Here is a 20625-nt window from a genome sequence, read left to right as displayed (position 1 = left end):
GCGTTAGATAAAGCCTATTGTCATTAAGTTGTTGAGTCTGATATGTGGGGCTGAGGACGGAGACGGTGGAGTTGGACGAGCCGTGTTAACGTCCTGCTGATAAGTGGAGGATAATGTGTTGATTGTCCTTCACCTTGCTGCTCTCTCTAAGCTGCTGTTTGTGTAATCTTTGCCCTCTCACTGTTCCAGCCCACATAAATCCTGAGCAGGAGGTAAAATAAAAAGCAGGAGAGCAGGAAATGGAGAATGTGTGGATGTTGGAGGAAAACAGCCATGCATCACGGTGGACAGGTCATTCCAACAGGCCGATGCTGCGTCTGAGTGCTGGAGAGATTAGGGAGGCTAATAATTCCTCAGGGCCGTGTTTTATGTTAATGTGACAGGCCTCGCTGGCGGTTTCTGCTGAGGCGCCGTCTTTGTTGCGCTTAATTTTCCTTTAATGGAGCTTTTGTGTTTGTCTCAGTAGTCGGAGCAAAGATTTCAGCCCCATGGAATTAACTTGTCTTTGAAGCAGAGGTCGTCCTGTAACATCGAACGTTGGAAGATGGTGGACTCCGAGTGCCGCCAGAACCAAACGGTGGCATCGACAGACACGCCTCTGAACAAAAGGACGCCATTATGACACATACCTTTATTTATTGGGATTATTCACAACAAATCAGCCAAAGCATCCCAATGAAGTTAAACTAGACCCGTTCATCAGGTCTGGTTCGCTGAGATTAGAAGAAACGTCCACACAGAGACAAGAAGGAACACGAGACACTCATTCCAGATGTTTCATTTGTTAGAACTGTTCTGATCATCCAGAACACCTGCAGAGGTTTCCTGAGCCTTAGATGGTCTCGCAGTCTGAGCTGGATTAAAGACATTAACTGACCTTTGCACCAGATTTGAGTTTTTACTGTTTCACCGGCGCTTCGTTCATTTAAAGGAGGTCATAAATTCAGATGAACAAAAATAGTAAAAGTATCTAAAAGGAAATGATGGATTAGCAGGTTTTAACGGTGAGTTTAACTCCTCTGGGATTTTAGTCCGAGATCATTTTTGATCCTCACATAGGAAACTTGACTAAATGGAATAAAGACCTGAACTCATCTGGATTGCTGACTTGGTGAAGTTCCTTCAGACGCTGCATAAACAAGCTGAACTGAAAAATAAATAATCTCAGATGACATTCCAGATGACTAATCTCTCCTAAGGATTATCGGATCTGTTTAATGTCTGGAATTCTGCAGCTCCTGGTTCTCGTGTCCTCACCGCCTCTCCACCTTACCTCAGCTGTTTCTCTGAGCACCTCCTAACCCCTCCTGCTCCTGCTCCTCCTCCTCCACTCTCTCTCACACTCCGGGATCAGGATCCTTGCTGCTCTCTTCTTTAAGAGCTGAGAGGATCCAGGCTGGATGGACACATGGAGGGAAAAGAGCTTTTATTTTTTAACTGAGATGTGACTTCAAGGAATTCTCTGATCTTCTGGAAATTTAACAGAATGAAAAATGAAGATGCTTCATCAGTGACCGGTTGGATTTACAAGTTTCTGTTCTGTGACCTGGCTGATGATATGTTTCATGATAATTCCTGAAGATAGGAACAGTAAAGCACCCGGATAATCCAGCTGCAGCTGCTAATCCACAGCTTCCACGGGGTGAAGGATGCAGGAGGTCTTCACCCATCCTGGCTATGGTTCTGATTCTCTGCTGGATATTTATTCCCTTTAGTTTGACAGAGTTCTTTCAGCTCAGATGTGTGTGAGGAGTTTGGAAACACGCAGGTCCCACAGATTAATAATCTGTTGTTTCCATCATGAGATTATTCCACAGCAGTCTGATTAAATAATCTCCACCATGAGCCTGAATGGTGCAGTTGCTGTAAGAAGTGCCATAAAACCCAGAGCAGGTCCGATTCCCAGACTGACGGTCCTCCACCGGAGCGCCTGGATTAGCTGTCTGATTCTGGGATGCATCTGTACAACAGCAAAGAGCTCATCTCCATCGGGACGGGTTTTAATCTCTAAGAGTCTCATCGGAGCTCAGGAAGGGTCAGACTCAGACCGGTACTCCGATCTGCTCCGATCTCCATCCTCCTCCATTCACAGGTCACCAGCTACTCTGAGGGGAGGTCACGGTGAGTGGAGGAGCTGAAGAATTAGTTTGTAAATGGGATCAAACGTAGAAAGCTGCACAAATAATCCCAACAGAAACATGAAGATGATTTTAAAATGGATAAGAGTAGTTGTTTCAGATTTAATCTCAGTTTGAGATTGAGATGTTTGTCCGGTGTAACCCAGGACCTGTGAATCCGGTTCTGATTCACCTCTGCAGGTTCGTGTCACAAGATAACGTAACCACTGATATTAATGACAGCCCTGTCCTTAGAGCGACACCTAGTGGCTGTTCCAGGTGGTGCTGCCCCACTGAAGGAGACCATGCAGCAAATATTTTCACCCAACAATCTGCACACACACAGGAAGTCAAACGTTCCACCTCACGCCCTGAAGGGCCCTTCACCTGTCCATCAGGTGACCCGCGGGTGGTTTAGATCGCTACGAAAGCAGCTGGTCACCTCCAGGTTTAACGTTGGCTCTATGCTGCAGCAGCACCAACATCAGGAGGGAGAGCGACCCCTGCTAGCTCCTCCAAAATAAAGCCGAGTGTATTTTCAGACTTTTGTTGTGAAACTAATTTCAGTTTTATGTTCTCTAATTTCCAGAATGAAGAAAACAAAATAATTCACATAAAATACAAATATGATCACCAATAATTCAATTCAAATGATTTAAATAGGACCTGAGTCATTCCAACACAGGTCAGGTCATTAAGCCAATCAGTAAAAAGCATCCTATACAAGGAACCCAGCAGGTGGCATCGAGTCACTGACTAGTGTCAGTGACTATACAGCAATCCTCATACTAAGCAAGCATGCAGCGACAGTGGAGAGGAAAACTCCCTTTTAACAGGAAGAAACCTCCAGATAATCCTGGCTCAGTATAAGCAGCCATCCTCCACGACTCACTGGGGATGGAGAAGACAGAGCAGACACACACACACACACACACACACACACACACACACACACACACACACACACACACACACACACACACACATGCACACGCACACACACACACATTCACACTCTGGTGGTGAAGCGCTACATCACAGCTGCAGCTGCCCAGGTGCCTTGGTGCCCGCAGCCCGGAGGTGGGTCTTAACGTTCTGGCTGCTTTCTGCTACCTGCAGCTGGAACCACCTACATCTTTGGTAAAGGAGGAGGTCTCATCATCTTCAGCTGGCCAGCTAACGAGAGACCGAGCACCAGGACCGACAGACTGACCGTTGGCTTCAGCACGTCTCTGAAAGACGGGATCCTGGCTCGGATAGACAGCGCTCCTGGTCTGGGGGACTACCTGATGCTGCACATAGTGAGTTCTCAGATTATGCCGTTATTCCCAAAGACAGCAAACACAACAAGAACAGAAAGGGACCCAGAACAGCCCCTTGGGGCACACGGAAAATTCCCTCGTGGCTCTTCCTGTGTTTCAGTTTTCAGTTCCTGGGATGAGATATTCAGAGGTTATTTATAGTTCTTTAAAATAGATTTTTTTTCTCGATGGATTATTGAAAAAGATTATAATTCAGTTTTATAAAAAAATCACTTTTTTTCTACCTAAAACATTAAAATACAAATTTTTTTCCCCTCATTTCAGCAACAAGGGAAGATCGGCGTGACGTTCAACATCGGCACCGAGGACATCAGCGTGCTGGAGAGCAGTACCCCAGTGAATGATGGGAAATATCACGTCGTCCGCTTCACCAGGAATGGAGGCAACGCCACGCTGCAGGTCGACAACTGGTCCATCAACGAGCATTTCCCAACCGGTACGCTGAGATCACTGAATGGCTTTAGTGTCACATGGTTTAATCCAGCGGGAATATTTAGCAGAAAGTGGCATTGAAGCCATTTGTACCCAAATCGTTACAGATTATAAAAGCAGGATTACAGCAAGAGATTATCCTCAAAACTCCGATCATCTCGACTTCAGCGTCCTGGAGTCTGACGCTGCGCTGGACACTGTTGGTCCTGCAGTTCTGGTTCTTCTGTGGTTCTGTGTGGAACAGTCCGATATCCGGCGGCACTTCCAGGCGTTGGATTGTGTCTAAGCAGTGGACAAGTCCAGCTGGAATAAAGACGGACACGATCGTTTTAGACATCGAGTTATTTGTTCAGATTATTTTCAGCGCTGCATTAGAGCAGATAGGCAATCCCTTGAGACGAGTTAGGAGTCCTACTGGTCCAGTTCTGGTCTACATGTCCTGGTCGTGGTGGTCCCAGAAAGGTGCAGAGGATCCCTAAACCAATCCCTGAAGCTCCAGCCCGAGACCTGGTCCACCTCAGATGTTCTGGTCACTTTGCTGGAGATCAGAGCAGGACTGTCGTGGTCCTAAAGGCTGAGCAGGACCCGAGTCTGGATTTGAAGAGCTGGTTCAGGTCTCGGACCCTCCATTCTCCCAGGATTTTCATGAAGCTTGATAATCTGTCATTTCCTGTTTACGAGGAGGAAACTCCTCGGATCAGATCCCTGAAGATCTGCAGAATTTAAATCCATGTTGGATTAAACACAACAGGAAGTGAGAGAGGGGCGAGCAAAGGTATCTTCTGGGTAATTTTAGAAGGAAACAAATCTAAAAGGTTCTCGGTGCTTTAATCTCATCCTTCTGTAGCAGAGTGGGAATAATAATCCGGTTCTGTTGATGTTTTAGTAGTTGAGGTTCAGAGTTTAGAAGAAAGCTGAATAAAAATCTAACTATAGCTAAAATCCTTCTAACCTTCTGTTGATGTTCATGTTTTCTGCTGCTGACCTGGTCCTGATGATGAATAAATGATTTCATAAATCTCTTCTTAAACTTCAAAGGGAACAGCGACATTGAACGCTATCAAACGGCCAATAAGAAAATTCCTTTCAAATATGTCCGACCGGTAGAAGAATGGCTGCAGGAGAAAGGTAACCACCACCAGAACTTCTTCTCTGTCTTCACCTTCTTCTTCTGTCTCATTCAGATGTTTGGCATGTCTCAGGGGATCATGCATGGATGTTCTAGTCATACATACCACCTTTATTCATATAGCACTTTAAAATCACAGCCACACGGCTGACCAAAGAGCCGAACAGGCGCACAATAACAGAGATAGAAAACATGAAACAGTACTATGAAATGCAACCAACAATAACAAAGACAAGCCGATAAAATGGACAATGGACGATAAAATGAGAGTAGTAAACACCAAACTAACAGCTAACTGTTGAAAGCACGGGTCAAATAGTGTCTTTAGACTTAAAATCTGCCAAGGTGGATGCCGGTGGAACTGTGACTGGAAGTTCGTTCCACAGTTTAGGACCCGCAACAGAGAAAGCTCTTTGTCCGCATGACTTGTAGCACACTTCCGGGACCTCGAGGAGCAACAGGCTGGAGGACCTGAGTGAGCGACCGGGAGTATAAATTGAAAGAAGATCAGATAAGTGCACGGGGGCAAGACCATGGAGGGATTTGAGAACTGGTGTTATATCATCGTGTTCAGAAAAAAACATCTTCATGGAAAATTAATCCGGTTTATCCGAACAATGATGGCTAAGTTTTAGTTTAAGATATGGATTCAGTCCCGGCCCCAACTTCTCACTGAACTTTAAACTCAGTTTATCGTCTGATTCTTGTTCACTTGAGTTCCGGGGGAAGCAGCCCCGGCAGAAACATCAGGAACACCAGGAAGAATCCCGGCAGAAACACCAGGAACAACCCGGGTAGGAATACTAGGAGCAACCCCGGCAGAAACATCAGGAACACCAGGAAGAACCCCGGCAGGAATACCAGGAACAGTCCTGGCAGGAACACCAGGAAAACCCCCAGCAGAAACACTTGGAATGACCCTGGCAGGAACACCAGGAAGAGCTCCACTAGCCACCTACTACAGCCAGTCCATGAATGCATGAGTCAACCCAAGGTGTTGCTCTGAGCATCAGCTGGCATCTTCCAACATGTAGGAGCAACAGTTGGTCTCCAAGCTCCTTCTGGATGTCGGGTTCCTCAGACTGAACCCATCCCCCCCCCCACACACACACACACACACCAGTCCCAACTAGTTACCAATACTGTGAGATCTCTAAACTCCTCCCCCTAAGGCAGGACCTCCCACCTGACCTGGAAGTGACCATCAACCCTTTGAGAACCTCAGATCTGGTGAACTTTAGAACATGAAGCAGTCATCGTTGCTCGCACACACTTCCTGTACTGAACCCTCCACGAACATGTGATGTTTAGTTTTGATGCTTTTCTCCGATAACTTCTGACCGCCGACGTCTCTTCCAGGACGACAGCTGACCATTTTCAACACTCAAGCGACGATCGCCGTCGGGGGCAGCGATCGAGGGCGACCTTTCCAGGGTCAGCTGTCAGGCCTTTATTACAACGGTCTCAAGGTGCTAAAGATGGCCGCCGAAGCCAACCCCAACATCAGGGTCAACGGCAGCGTGAGGCTGGTGGGAGACGTGCCCAGTGTGGCTGGGTCTGCCAGAACCACGGTCATGCCTCCAGAGATGTCCACCACCTTCATGGAGACCACCACGATGATGTCCACCACCACCACCCGGAAGCACAGATCCTCCTCCACTGTGCAGGTAGGAATCAACGTCTGGAACACCTGCTTCATGGGATGGGACCTGGACACCTTCCTGTTCTTCCCATTTCACGTCTGTGTGTCTCGTCTGTTTCCCCCGAACTCTCGATGACCACTGCTCCGTCCAAGAAGCACACAACAGACGACATCGTGTCCTCTGCGGAGTGTTCGAGCGATGACGAAGACCTCGACGACTGTGACACCAACCATCCAGGTGGGCTAGGTTAGTTTGCATTCGCTTGCTTTCTTTGTGCTTCCACTCATCTGCAGCAGAGGATGGGAGCATCCTCAGAGCATCACCCCCCCATGGGTAGACAAAGTGTAACGTCATGGCGCAGCCAGAGTAGGAGGAGCCAGTAGATCAAAGGAAAACAGGATAATTGAACACGTGGAAACATCTGCAGACAGGAGGTTAGCCTGATGCTAGCTGAGCTACACTTGCACATGGGGCTTTCTGACGCGGTTAACATGGTCACCAGAACACATACAAATGTTGGCCACTGGCGGCTAGGATATTTCAAAGTAAAAGCACCAAATTTGTATGACGGTGAGCCATGTTCTCTGCACTGATGCTGCTAAATGTGTTTCAGATCATCGCACCTGCACTTCACCGCTCCTCAGTTTTTTATTGTTTTTAGGATCAACGACAGATTCCATCCGACTCTTCTTTGTTCTGTTGTCATTTGTGTTTTTACTTTATTTTATTTCCACTTAGAGGTGTGCACCGGTACATGTGATAGAGAACAGATATCATTGAATTTCTGTGTACAGGTTTTTCTTTCGTTGGGTCATATTTTTGCTTTTACTCGTGATTCTGTCTCTTTTATATCCAATTATTGATCAAAATAAATTAAATTTCCAAAATGTCCCTCTAGCTGATCAGTTTGAAAGGATTTGGGAATCTTCCTGCTACGTCAGCGCTCGTCGTGATCCCCGCTGGGATTTAGAGAGTGTTCTAGCTCATCTGGACACTGAATTTAAAAGGATGAATGACTTTTTTATGGAAAAGTCTCTTTTGCTTTTGCAGAATAAATCCTCTGTCCAGTTTTAGTGTTTTATTCTCCTCCTGAAGGTCATTCCCAAATGCTTTCAAAGCGGATGTGAGGTATTGAGGTGTAAGCGGGTTTCCAACGGTGCTGTTTAGCCTGAGATTCATGGGGATTTGTGAAGAAAGACAAAGACAGGGCCCCAGTCATCCAATCATGTGTTTACACAGAAATTCACTCCATCCTAACCCCGACATCAGCTGCATGTCTCAGTTTGGTCTTCAGATTTGATTTGATTTTGAAAAGTCAATGCTATTTCCTGGTGTTTTGTCTGGTTTTGGGATATTTTCTCACCTAGATCCCATTCCTGTCTGTCTGCTGTTTTGTCCCAAAATGTGTTTTTTTATTTTGGCCTCATGGTTTGTTGCACGGCGTGTTGGAGGGGGAAATTCGTTCCTGGGTCATCATGTGGCTTCGTACCCTGCAGCTACTTTTATTTTGAAAATTAAAACATTTTCATGCTGTCGCTTTTATTCAGAGTTGGGGAGATAACTTTGTAAATGTATTTACACCCAACAAAAATATAAACGCAACACCTTTGATTCTGCTCCGATTTTTCATGAGATGGACTTAAAGATCTAAAATTCATTCCAGATACACAATATCACCATCTCTCTCAAACCTTGTTCACAAATCAGTCTAAATGAGTGATATTGAGCTTTTATTGTGGGCAGTATAAGGTACACCTGTGCACTACTCATGATGTCGGATCAGCATCTTGATGTGGCACACCTGTGAGGTGGGATGGATTATCTCAGCAAAGCAGAAGTGCTCACTATCACACATTTAGACTGATTTGTGAACAAAGTTTGAGAGAAATGGTGATATTGTGTATCTGGAATGAATTTGAGATCTTTAAGTCCATCTCATGAAAAATCGGAGCAGAAACAAAGGTGTTGGTTTATATTTTTGTTGAGTGTAGTTACAGAATACTGTATTTTGTAGCATATTCCATTACTTTGCTTAATCCTGATACTGTACTCTAAATACTTGGAATACTTCCCTTTCAAATCAGCATTCAAGTCTATTAGATATCACCATGTGTGTCGGCAGCTGCTCCCGCAGGAAAACAGACGGTGTGGTTATGCTAAACCATATGAACTGACACTGATTATTATTTCTGCTACTTCATTTATCAAAGTGTGTTTCTGTAATAAAAGCGGTTGAACAGAGCAGCATTACTGTCTTCAACACACAGGCGCTGGTAAATAAAAGTGAAAATGTGTCCGTTACCGTACTCCCCACAGTTAGCTAAGTGAGGAAAACGTTTTTTAAGCTGGTGGAGGATCCATCCAGGTCATGGCGATCCAAAAGGGTTCAGATGAAGGCAGCTGGACTTCTTTGGTTTCTTGAAGACGTTTCGCTTCTCATCCGAGGAGCTTTGTCAGTTGTGACTGGAACATGGGAGAGTCAGGCTTATACGCTGCAGCTGTCTGTTGTTTAACGAGCAGAAACTTCTCTGAGTACCCCGTCTCTCCATCCCCTGTTGAGAGGCGGGGTACCCAGAGTAGTTTGGGCTCATTAAATACGCTCGACTCCCATATTCCAGTCAGAACTCCTCGGATGAGAAGCGAAACTTCTTCAAAAAATCAAAGAAGTCCAGTTGCCTTCATCTACACCCTTTGGAAAAAAATATTTTGTAACCAGTGCAGTAATTTTCCTGATCCGGCAGCAGTCCGTTTGCTCTTGCCTAGCATAAAACATGGAGTGAATGGGAACTAGTAGCGCTTTGGCTGCAAATGAGAAGTAGGAAGTAACACGAAGGATTTGCAGGAGCCGATTTAGACTTGGGACCACATTACGGTTACGACAAACGCCGCTGCACGCTGCCGCGCGTGGTGCATGGATATAACACAGCGGTGGAAAAAGCCTCTGGTTTTCGTTAACAAACGCACTCGAATGTCGTTCCTGCAGATCCTTCGCGTTGCTTCTCACTTCTCATTTGCAGTCGACGTGATTGTTGATCTCACAGGAATAATTGGTATCATTACTGAGTCGTTTGCAACCAAAGTGCTACTAGTTCCCATTCACTCCATGTTTTATGCTAGGCAAGAGCAAACGGACTGCTGTAGGGTCAGGAGAATTACTGCGCTGGTTATAAACACGTTTTTCCCACTTATCTAACTCTGGGAAACACATTTTCACTTTGGGGTGGAATGTCCCTTTAAGGGGTTTCTTCAGATTAGACGTCGAGTCTTTGGACGCAGCTAGCAGGCTGTTAGCCGGGAGACAACGATTCCACTGCACTGGCAGATTTCACGCACCTCGCTACTTTTTTAACGTGAAAAATTGTCCGAATTTCCAGGAAGTGAATGCATTTTTTTCTTTCACTGCTGGAAGGTTGATTGGGCAGCGGTTGTGGCTCCACCCACTCCTCCTGGTCTGAGTCTACACCTGCTACTCATGTTAACGCTGGTGCTAGCTAGTCGGGGGTGTAGCCTTCTCATTGTTTCAGCCATAGCGTTACTATGGTTACAGACGCACATTGTTTAGGGGCATTATGGGATAGATGACCTACACAACGCAGAGACACACGCTGCCCGAAATTAGTTTTTTCATCTTTCGACTGGAAAGTGGAAAACACACAAGTATTCCAGTGGTGATATGAAAGTAACTGTATTCTAAATACCATGTTTGAAAATAGTAACTGTAACTGAATACAGTTACTCATCTTTAGTATTCTAAATACGCATATTCAGTTACTCCCCAACACTGCTTTTATTGTATTTTGGCCTTTCCAGCTAAAGGGCCAAAGTCTGTTTACCCGATGAGACGGCATGAGACCGTCGGTCTGTCCCGCTGAATCTACATTCATTTATTTCCACTTTACGTGTTTTAAAGCGTTTTAACGCCACGATTCATCTTGTTTTTCTGTTATTTTTGTCTGTATTTCTGTTGAAGTCGTGAGTTTTTTTGCATCGCAGCGTCATCAAACCGCCTGGTTTTCTCCACACTTTTTATTTGTAGGTAGGTTTGTTTGGAGAAGTGATTCTGTTCTCTGTGCTCAAGCTTTCTGTTTCCTCCACGACTTTCATAAGATGGCACATGAAATCCAGATGTTCTTACCTGGAGCACCTCCCGTTTACGCAGCAGCATCGTTTCTTTCCTCTCAGAGAGGAAATAAGCTACCTGCTCCAGATTTCATTCTGTTCCGCTCAGACCTGCTTCTATTATTGGGAGGATTTCAATAAAAATACTATTAATAAACATACAAATATGTATTTATATGTAGTTATAGTTACCCTTGAGAACAAATGTAACTTTCCTCGTTTATATAAATAAACTAAACCTAGAAGCTGGTCTCGGGAGGATGTGATAAAACACCAAAATAAACCAGATTATTTTTGCGGTTTTAAAAGCGAACGCATGTTCCGATAATAAAACCAGGTTCAGGTGAATAAAAGGGTGACTGCAGCTGATGTTTAAACTGGTTTCCACCAACCAGCTGTTGTGAATGAACCAGAAACCCTGAGCCATCTTATGAAACCCTTTTTCTGATTCATGGTGAGAACCAACATGCTGACTCTGCAGGTTAAAGCTGATATCCTCGACAACAAAGCAAAACGAGAAGCACAAAAACTCACTTCCTGATTCTAAAATAGATCCTGCTGAGGCCCTGTGGGCGAGCGAGGCGGTGGGCAACACCAGTGCCTTCATGTGGTGAAAGCTAAAAAGTCTAACCTTTAATAATAATAATAGTATGGGTAGCCTAAGCCACGCCCATCTACTTCCTGTCCATGGCCACACCCACTGATGAGTTATTTTATGTGCCATGGATTTAACAGAAGATGTCAGTGAGATTAAAGACACACTTTCATGCCAAAACACTAAAATTATTAGTTTAAATTGTTTTATTATTTTCCTCCAAATTAATACAAAAAATTTGAAATTCACACATATTTTCGTTGTTGACGTTTTAAGTCTAAAAACCTGCAGCTTATGTTCATTATTTATACGTTTTTAACTTCCTGGATTAAAATCAAGCTGAGTTTTGTATTTTAGGTGACTCCTCAGCTGTTTAGGGAATAAAAAATTCCCGTTTCTGTTTTAATCCTGTCTGAAGGTGCGTGTAGCTTATAGCGCCACCTGCTGCTTCAGATTCCTGCCCTCCAGCTGATGGAGGCAGCGTTTTCCAAAGGTTTAACTCTTTCCACATTGGAATAGTTTGCTGAACCAAAGAGTGTGTTTGTGGAATAAAACGCTGCGAGAACTAACGTTACCATTAAAGGCAGATGTCGTCTCTGCTCTGCTTCCTGGTTGCTCTCTACTGGGAATTCTCTCCTCTCACACCTGTTTTTTTCTGGAGGAATTCTGTTGTCCGTCTGTTTTTTCCATCATGTCAGCCTGTTAGTTTTACTGCATCAGAACTGACTTTAAGCAGTTTTAACAACCATAATGAAATAAGCTTTAAATCTTTTCTAACTTGTGGCGCTTCTCCAAACCCCGACCCGTTCGGGATATCAGCTTTACCTCTGACTCGGATTGAAATCCTGTTATTTTCAGACCATCGGAGTCGTGTTTTGTGTCTGACTTTTGTTGCTCGTCCCCTCTCGGGTCATGTGAAGCTGTGTCCCAGTTGCATAAGGCGGTTTAAAGGCTCTCCTTGGTTGTTTGTGTGTCACAGTTCAGCAGCAGGCAGGAGCAGCTGCACGCGTTGCATCAGGACGGCTTCTCCTGCCAGAACAAGCTGTTGCATTAACCGTTTATTTGTTTTATGGGATTGGGACACAGAGTCCGTCTCCTGCTCTCCTCACACCGCTCAGTCAGTCCGACCAGTTTGCTGTGTTGTTTCTTTTCTACTTTCCCTAAATGCAACTTACTTTAAGCATGCATCAACATCCTGCAGAGCGACTAAACCAAACCAAACCAAGTGGTGAAAACCCGTCCTCGGCAGTACCGTCTCCCTCTCAAACACCCAGACTGCACGGCCGGCTCGTGTTTAGGAACTAACCTGACAGGAAGCACATGAGAGGGGAGCCCGTCCTCCAGTCGGGTGCCTCTCCCATCGGTGTCTGTTTTCTATTGTGTGCATCTGGTTGTAGTGTGTGCAAAATTTAAATGGCTTTGTTCCTTCATCTTAACATTTTTCATTTGATAGTTGAAACTGGTCCCATTTTTACCAGTGGATCGCTGCTCTTTTGGTTCTGATTATGTTTTTGGCTCACATGTTTCCTTTTTTCTCAGACTTTTTCTATATTTTGACATTTTTCTGGGTTTGGAACGTCTCTTCAGTGACTAACTTGTGCTTTTCACCTGAAACACCAACGGAGACCAATCAGAATCCTCCTCCAAACACCTGTCAGTGAAAACACCAAAACCCACGAGTTGGGCCCTGAAGCTGTTCCACATCCACCTCTCACTTGACACATTTAGGATTTTTAAAAACTATTTTGACAAACTCTTTTCAACTTTTGACTGTAAGAGCGATAAAAACTGAATTGCATGGTGAAGAAGTTGCAGTTTAGGGTTTGTAAGACATGTCAGTGTTAGAGTTCTTCTGTTCTTTTCTGTAGATGGGCATGTATATTGCTCATTGTTTGTATATCCCCATCCCTTCCTTACAGCCAAAAGCTCTAATGCCGCCCGACCGCTTCGTACTGCCTTTACATGGACATGGCAACTGACTTACACTGTCACCCTCATCATCCTCATCTCCTCTGTAGTATGTTCATAGGTCCAACCCCTTCTTCACCTCCTCCCTCGTCTTTAGAAGTACTGAAATAAATAAAGGTCATCCATCCATTCTACCCAAAGTTAAGCAACGCTGTGACATGGATAGACTTTAGGCATCACTGAATGAAAAATGCAGATTTATTTTGTAAAGAAAAGATCTTTCATCTACAAGGAAGAGACACAAAGCATAAAAACAGAATTATGGTGTTTCTTTTGGTTCTGTGGCGTGGATGTGTGTGCTGTTGCCTCCCTGTACCGTCATGTTTTAAGATAGAACCCATCACAGTGACAAAATGATCTTTAACGGTACCCAGTGGATTCTCACTCACATTTCCTTTGTAAATTCTTTTCCTCTTGCCTAAATCATGCGGGCAAACTGTTGCTGTAAGTTGACTCGACTCCCTCTGTGCATGTTCTGGTTCTGACTAAAGATGCAGTTTGAGATCTGTGATGTCAGACGGATCCCGTGTCCAAACTGCCTCTTTGGTCTCAAACGTGTTTGTGTGAGGAGTGGAAGAATGCTGGGAACTGAAGGCTTCGGTTCCCGGAGCTCGTGAGCCTGTGAACGGACGTGACTGTGTGTCTCCTGACGTTTTGTTTTAGGTGATGAGGTGCATGGATGAGTCCGAACGGCAGCAGATCATCTCCATCCTAATGAGTTTAGAGTTCTCTGGTGACCGAGCTGCTCTTGGCTCAGATTCAGAGGAAAATTAAAACACCAAAAACATTAAATGTTGAGATGAATGAGTGAATAACTCCTCATTAGTCTTTAATGCTGGATCTGACCCGTCGGGGGGTCCCAGTGAAATCTGCTCCGACTTACCTGTTATTGTTCTGAGGGATGAACTCATCAGACACTAAGAATGGATGATTCTGACTTTCCTCTCCGAGACTCAGCTCTGCATGAGAACTAAAACCATAATCAGGAGGTTTAAGGTGATCAGGGAGCCGATCTTCCACACTAAACTGTTTGGATCCGTTCCCAGCTTCACCTGTTGATGACTCATCAAGGTGTGTGAAGCTGGATAACCTCTAAAGCATGAGAGACCGTGTGGAGCACCACTCCTTATGTCCTTCTGCTTTCTCTGCTCTAACACACCTGAGTGACTTCCTCAGCTGACTCAGATCGGGGATGTTGGAGCAGAGAAACGTGAAAGCTGCAGGAGAGTGGACCTCCAGCACCAGGACTGGGCCTAACCAGTGATGGTTCGGTACATGACAAGCACGACCAATCCATGGTCTGGTCTAGAAGCACACGCGTGTCGTACGTAGCTGCCTTTAGCCAACCGCAGGAAAATGCACACAGACCTGATCAGCTGATTGATCTGCAGAAGCAAATCAACATGCTGCAAGTATGGCAAGCTGTTAGATGGTATAATGTGCTCTATTAAATGGCTGCAGCAGGCCATTTGTGTATTTATTAGTTTACCTTTTCCCACTCTGGAATTAATCCACCTTTAGTTAGTGTTTCCACTGTAGGAGGAACTTCCTGTTGGAAAGTTTACGGATCAAACTGAAGCGTAAAGCAAGAGTCATGTGACTTTTTATCTCATAGACGATGTCAACTGATAGATCCTGCCTTGTGGTTGTTCATGACTCACCTTAAATACACTTTCTACAAAGGATGAACCGAACTGTGACCCCCATACTGATGTAGATACCGACCTTTGACCCGTACACTGATGTAGGTACCGACCTTTGACCCGTACACTGATGTAGATACCGACCTTTGACCCCCATACTGATGTAGATACCGACCTTTGACCCGTACACTGATGTAGGTACCGACCTTTGACCCGTACACTGATGTAGATACCGACCTTTGACCCGTACACTGATGTAGATACCGACCTTTGACCCGTACACTGACGTATTTATTGACCTTCGACCCGTACACTGATGTAGGTATTGCCCTTTGACCTGTACACTGACGTATTTATTGACCTTCGACCCGTACACTGATGTAGGTATTGCCCTTTGACCTGTACACTGACGTATTTATTGCCCTTTGACCCATACACTGATGTAGGTATTGACCTTCGGCCTGTACACTGACGTATTTATTGACCTTTGACTCATACACTGACGTATTTATTGACCTTCGACCTGTACACTGATGTAGGTATGGACCTTTGACCTGTACACTGACGTATTTATTGACCTTCGACCTGTACACTGATGTAGGTATTGCCCTTTGACCCGTACACTGACATATTTATTGACCTTTGACCTGTACACTGACGTATTTATTGACCTTCGACCTGTACACTGATGTAGGTATGGACCTTTGACCTGTACACTGACGTATTTATTGACCTTCGACCTGTACACTGATGTAGGTATTGCCCTTTGACCCGTACACTGATGTAGGTATTGACCTTTGACCCGTACACTGATGTAGGTATTGACCTTCGGCCTGTACACTGACGTATTTATTGACCTTTGACTCATACACTGACGTATTTATTGACCTTCGACCTGTACACTGATGTAGGTATGGACCTTTGACCTGTACACTGACGTATTTATTGACCTTCGACCTGTACACTGATGTAGGTATTGCCCTTTGACCCGTACACTGACATATTTATTGACCTTTGACCTGTACACTGACGTATTTATTGACCTTCGACCTGTACACTGATGTAGGTATGGACCTTTGACCTGTACACTGACGTATTTATTGACCTTCGACCTGTACACTGATGTAGGTATTGACCTGTGACCCATACACTGATGTAGGTATTGACCTTTGACCTGTACACTAATGTAGGTATTGACCTTTGACCCATACACTGATGTAGGCATTGACCTTTGACCCGTACACTGATGTAGGCATTGACCTTTGACCCGTACACTGATGTAGGCATTGACCTTTGACCCGTACACTGATGTAGGTACCGACCTGTGACCCGTACACTGATGAAGGTACTGACCCCAGACCACGGCGTATCGTGATACCTTTACACATCAGGAGGAAAGGTAAACTACATTTGAAACAAACATTTTGGCTCCCTGTTCACCTCCTAAACCGTTGTAGGTGAATAAAATGGTGTCCAGTTGAATGTTGCTTGTTTTGCGTGTTTTTAAATCTTTGTCAGACTTTCTAACTCAACGTGTTTCCTTTTATTGTCACTGCTTGTTGTTCTCCCTCTCCAGGAGCTGAATTAGTCATCAGATCCATTAGCGTTCCCCCCGTAGCTCCTCGTGCACCCTTCATTCCCACTCCCCCAACCCACCACCCACTCCTCACCATTATTGAGACCACCAAAGAGTCCTTGTCCAAGGCCACTGAGGCGGGGGTACCTTGCTTGTTGGACCGAGGCAGCGATGATTGTGATGATGATGATGATGATGATGATGATGGCGGTATGGCTCTGGGAAAGCGTTGAAGTCTTACCAGCTCCCGCTGATGAAGAAGATTTTTACTCAGCCTTCTCCTGGGTAACAGCTAAGACCTTGTCTACAACACACTTTCAAAGGGACTACAAAGCAAACACACCCAGGACTTTTAGACCAAACAAACCTTCCATCTTCAGACGCAGTAGGACCACCAACATACCAGTCCTCGCCGACCAGAGCCGCACCACTGCCACCTCTGCCTCCACCACAAAGCTCCGGCTAAACAAATAACCACAAGCTAAAACCCCAGCCCGACTAGTGTTGCTTCCATTGCCCACATCCTTTGAGGTAGGCAGCACCGAGCCGAGGGGCCCATTAATAATCTCCCCAATGTTCCATAATATACCCACAGCACTCCCTACAGAGCCAGGCATCAGGCGAGTCCCGGGGCCCTCGGAGGTGGTCCATGAATCTAGCAGCACCACCGGGATGGTCATCGGAATAGTGGCGGCCGCAGCCCTGTGTATCCTCATTCTGCTGTACGCCATGTATAAGTACAGGAACAGGGATGAAGGCTCCTACCAGGTGGACGAGAGCCGGAACTACATAACCAACTCCGCTGTGCAGAGCAACGGCGCTGTGATGAAAGACAAACAGCAGAGCCTGAAGAGCAGCAACAAGAGACAGAAAAACAAGGATAAGGAGTACTACGTGTGACTGAGGGACTTTGGTTAAGCACTGAAGAGAGCGAGAGAGAGAGAGAGAGAGAGAGAGAGAGAGAGAGAGAGAGAGAGAGAGAGAGAGAGAGAGAGAGAGAGAGAGAGAACTTTTATCAGCAGGTTCCCTGTGAGGAGCTGTGACCCATGATGGTACCACATGGAGCTTCTGTGCTGAGTAGTTGGACTGATGAGATGTACTGTAACATAAAGCACACTAACCATCGAGCAAAACGCGTAACGACAAGGTTAAATAGCACCTTTAGAACCTGTATCTGGTCAGAGACGTCGTCAGCATAGAAACACCCACGGCATCATCCTCCTCAGTGACTTTTAGAGCTGTGTGATCCTTGGCATTAAACAATTCTGGGTGAAATTGTTAATTACAAAAGGCTCATTATCCATCAGCATGTAAGCAGCAAGTGAAGGGGCAGTCAGGCGCACAACGGTTGTACAAGTACAAAGGACTCTTGTGTCACAATACTACCGATTTTTATGCTTTATAAATTATATAAGTGTGGTGTCTTACTTACTTTTGCTTAAAGCAAAAAAGGCAAAAAGAGCAGAAAGACAACGATTTCTGTGTATTAAAAAATGAGCCGATAGCCGAGGGCAGGCCTCATACCGTCTGTTTGCTCTGGCGTCTAATTCACCACAGTTATTCCCATTGTCCCACGGACACAGTGACTCTCTTTGTGGGAAGAAGCGCCTGATTGTAAAATGCATGCCATCCTGATTCCACAGTAAGGTACCGTACAGTAAAAGTCCAGTCTAGAGTGTGGAACCTGGATCGTGCAAAAACACTCGTTCATCTTCAGACCTGGACTTGTGGAGCCCTCTGAAAGGTGCTGCAGACCCGCGCTGGCTGGCGCCGCAGCGGCGTGCTTCTCCTGTCGTTTTCTTTTCTACGGAGGTGTTGGGAAGGAGACTGATGCAGTACTACAACACTGTTAACTCGTGTGTACACAGAAGTAAACCAGATGTTGAACGTGTGAATTCTATCTGCTGTCGCAGCAGCCGTGTGAAAAAAAGAGAAATTTGTTTACATATTTTATTACATGCTATCTGTTGTACTTTGTAGGGAGTAAACTGTACATATACCATGACGGTTGTCACTTTTAGTACCTCTATTGTACAGACTGAAGATATGATTTATCAACAGAGTTCATGATGAAATCTATTAACTGTTCATTTACACAAAGAAGACTTTATTTAGCCAGACTGTGGAGACTCATATTGATATTCATAAAGAATAAAAATGTATTGTTAGCCTAGAAAACTACGCAGATGTTTCTAAAGTTGCATGAATATTTAACTACAGATACACGCTGCCATCTCGTCTCTACCGCGGGGTTTTGTGTCTGGCTGCACTTCTCAGAGGTCAGCGCTCTAATAAAGGATGGGTCCATCAGCGTCACCTCTTCGTTTATCGCTCGTTTCCGTTAGCGACCATCGGGCTTAAAGAGGAGGAGAGTTGTTCTCACGACTCGTACTTTCTGTTCCTGCTGTTGTTTTTCATAACCTTTTTCATCCGTTTGATAAATAAAACTTTGGTTTTTTTTCTCTGGAATTATTTTGTACTCGCTGAGGGAGAAATGATCCTGTCAGCCTTCCGGCATTTCTTTAGAGTCCAGGAAGAGCTAACATTCCCAACCGGGATCATTTGGCTTTGCTTATCTGGAAGAACTTGGCATACTTACCATCTAGCGTTGTATGGAAGCCCTAAAAGGCCAAAACCTCGCAACACCGAAGCCGACTGCTTCTTTAAATGTGAGAATTTTCTGTTTGTAAAGAAACCTTCATTTGGTTTATTAGAGTTAGGGTTAGGGCAACATGATGCCACATTTATATCCATCTAAAACACAACACAACAACATCCTGTTTATTTGTTCTTGCATTTTGAGAAAAACATTTTAATGTCGCACAAAAAAATAAACAAAAATAAAAATATTCCCAAAATCAGGAAAACAATTTTTGGGACGTTTTCCTTATCCTTAAGGGCTTCCATACTGTTATAATTTTGAGTTCTAGCTAATTCTGTTTGTTTGTTTGTTTGTTTGTTTGTTTGTTTGTTTGTAGGACGTTTCTGATTTGTGTTCTCTCCAAAGATTAAATGATAATTATTTGTTGATCTTATTGTTAATTCACAGTTTAAACTGAGCTCATCGGTTTGTTTCCGCTGGTTTTATTCAAACGCTGAGTCATCAGCTGATCGACTCAGGAAACCATAATCTAAATAATGACTCATCGTTTTCATTCAGGCCATTATTTTTCTTACGGCTGTTTATGAATGTATTTATTGTTGCCCCGCCCCGCCCCGCCTCACCTTTCGCCTCCACACCTAGGTCAGCACAAGTCCTGGTTAGAGCCGCCCGTGAGCAGCGGGGTTTGGGTTCTTGTCCTCAGGGCGGACCGGGTTCTGTCTGAGGGTGCTGCTGGGTCTGATGCGGTTGTGCGGCTCATTCGTCTCAAACGTCCAGCATCACTAAAGGTCCGGCTGCACTTTGCTTCAGTAAGAAGACGTCTGGTCTGTTGTAAACGGAGGATGTGTCCCGGCCCTTTCCCAGCTAGACTCTAGCTCAGGAGGTGTTGTACAAACGTCAGGCGACAGCTGAGGGAGCTGGACGGAGAGAGAGAGGAACAATAGTAGCTGAACGCTGTCTGGTGAGGTTTAGTGAGGAGATGAGGAGGGATGCTATTCTTCAGCATGTAGACACCGCCTACAGCTCTTCTTCCCATCCAGACAAACGTTCAGCTTCGGGACCGCTGAGGCTAGAACCCTCAGTGAGTTCAATAAAACAGGAATTCCTTCCCAGTTAGTCCAGTTTCTGACTCCCGAGGAAGCCCTGTTGAAACCTTCTCCTTGGACCTCCAGTCCGAGCCTCTCTGTGACGCTGCGGCTATCAGACAACCGGCTCTTCTAACAGCCAAACGAACAGCCTTCCAGCTTCCTGTTGTGAGCTGCAGAGATCTCAAGACCGGACGGGTCGAGTCGGAGCTGATCTACGGGCTCCGGACACGTTGAGGTCGATGTCCACCCGACTTCCGACAGTCTGGATCTGCCGGGGGTCTCTACACAAAGGGTCTTGTAGACTCAAGAGATTGCATCTGATGACTTTATCAACCCGTAGCTCATCAAACAAACATCTAAATTCTTTCACACCCAGATTTCACAAACTCTC

The 20625-nt window shown here is 45.1% G+C and overlaps 1 protein-coding gene across 17 annotated transcripts in view; it reads left to right on the top strand.

The window, feature by feature from the left end:
* nrxn3a (neurexin 3a) overlaps positions 1-20625 on the top strand; it is a 149514-nt gene that overhangs the window by 127790 nt on the left and 1099 nt on the right. For 2 of the 17 annotated variants that reach the window (XM_054741983.2, XM_054741971.2), the window contains 6 exons: positions 3237-3418; positions 3704-3875; positions 4910-4999; positions 6360-6667; positions 6796-6880; positions 17140-19013. In XM_054741983.2, the coding sequence (XP_054597958.2) occupies positions 3237-3418; positions 3704-3875; positions 4910-4999; positions 6360-6667; positions 6796-6880; positions 17140-17444 (1142 nt within the window). In that variant the 3' untranslated portion in view covers positions 17445-19013. Of the gene's footprint in view, positions 1-1162; positions 2122-3236; positions 3419-3703; positions 3876-4909; positions 5000-6359; positions 6668-6795; positions 6890-10613; positions 13770-16544; positions 17118-17139; positions 19014-20625 lie in introns of those variants that run through there. The other 15 variants (XM_054741982.2, XM_054741969.2, XR_011517261.1 and 12 more) reach the window with 14 other exon arrangements.

Source organism: Nothobranchius furzeri, chromosome 18 (genome assembly GCF_043380555.1).
Source record: "Nothobranchius furzeri strain GRZ-AD chromosome 18, NfurGRZ-RIMD1, whole genome shotgun sequence".
NCBI classification, from domain to species: Eukaryota; Metazoa; Chordata; class Actinopteri; order Cyprinodontiformes; family Nothobranchiidae; genus Nothobranchius; species Nothobranchius furzeri.
This window is presented reverse-complemented; position numbering and strand designations above follow the sequence as displayed.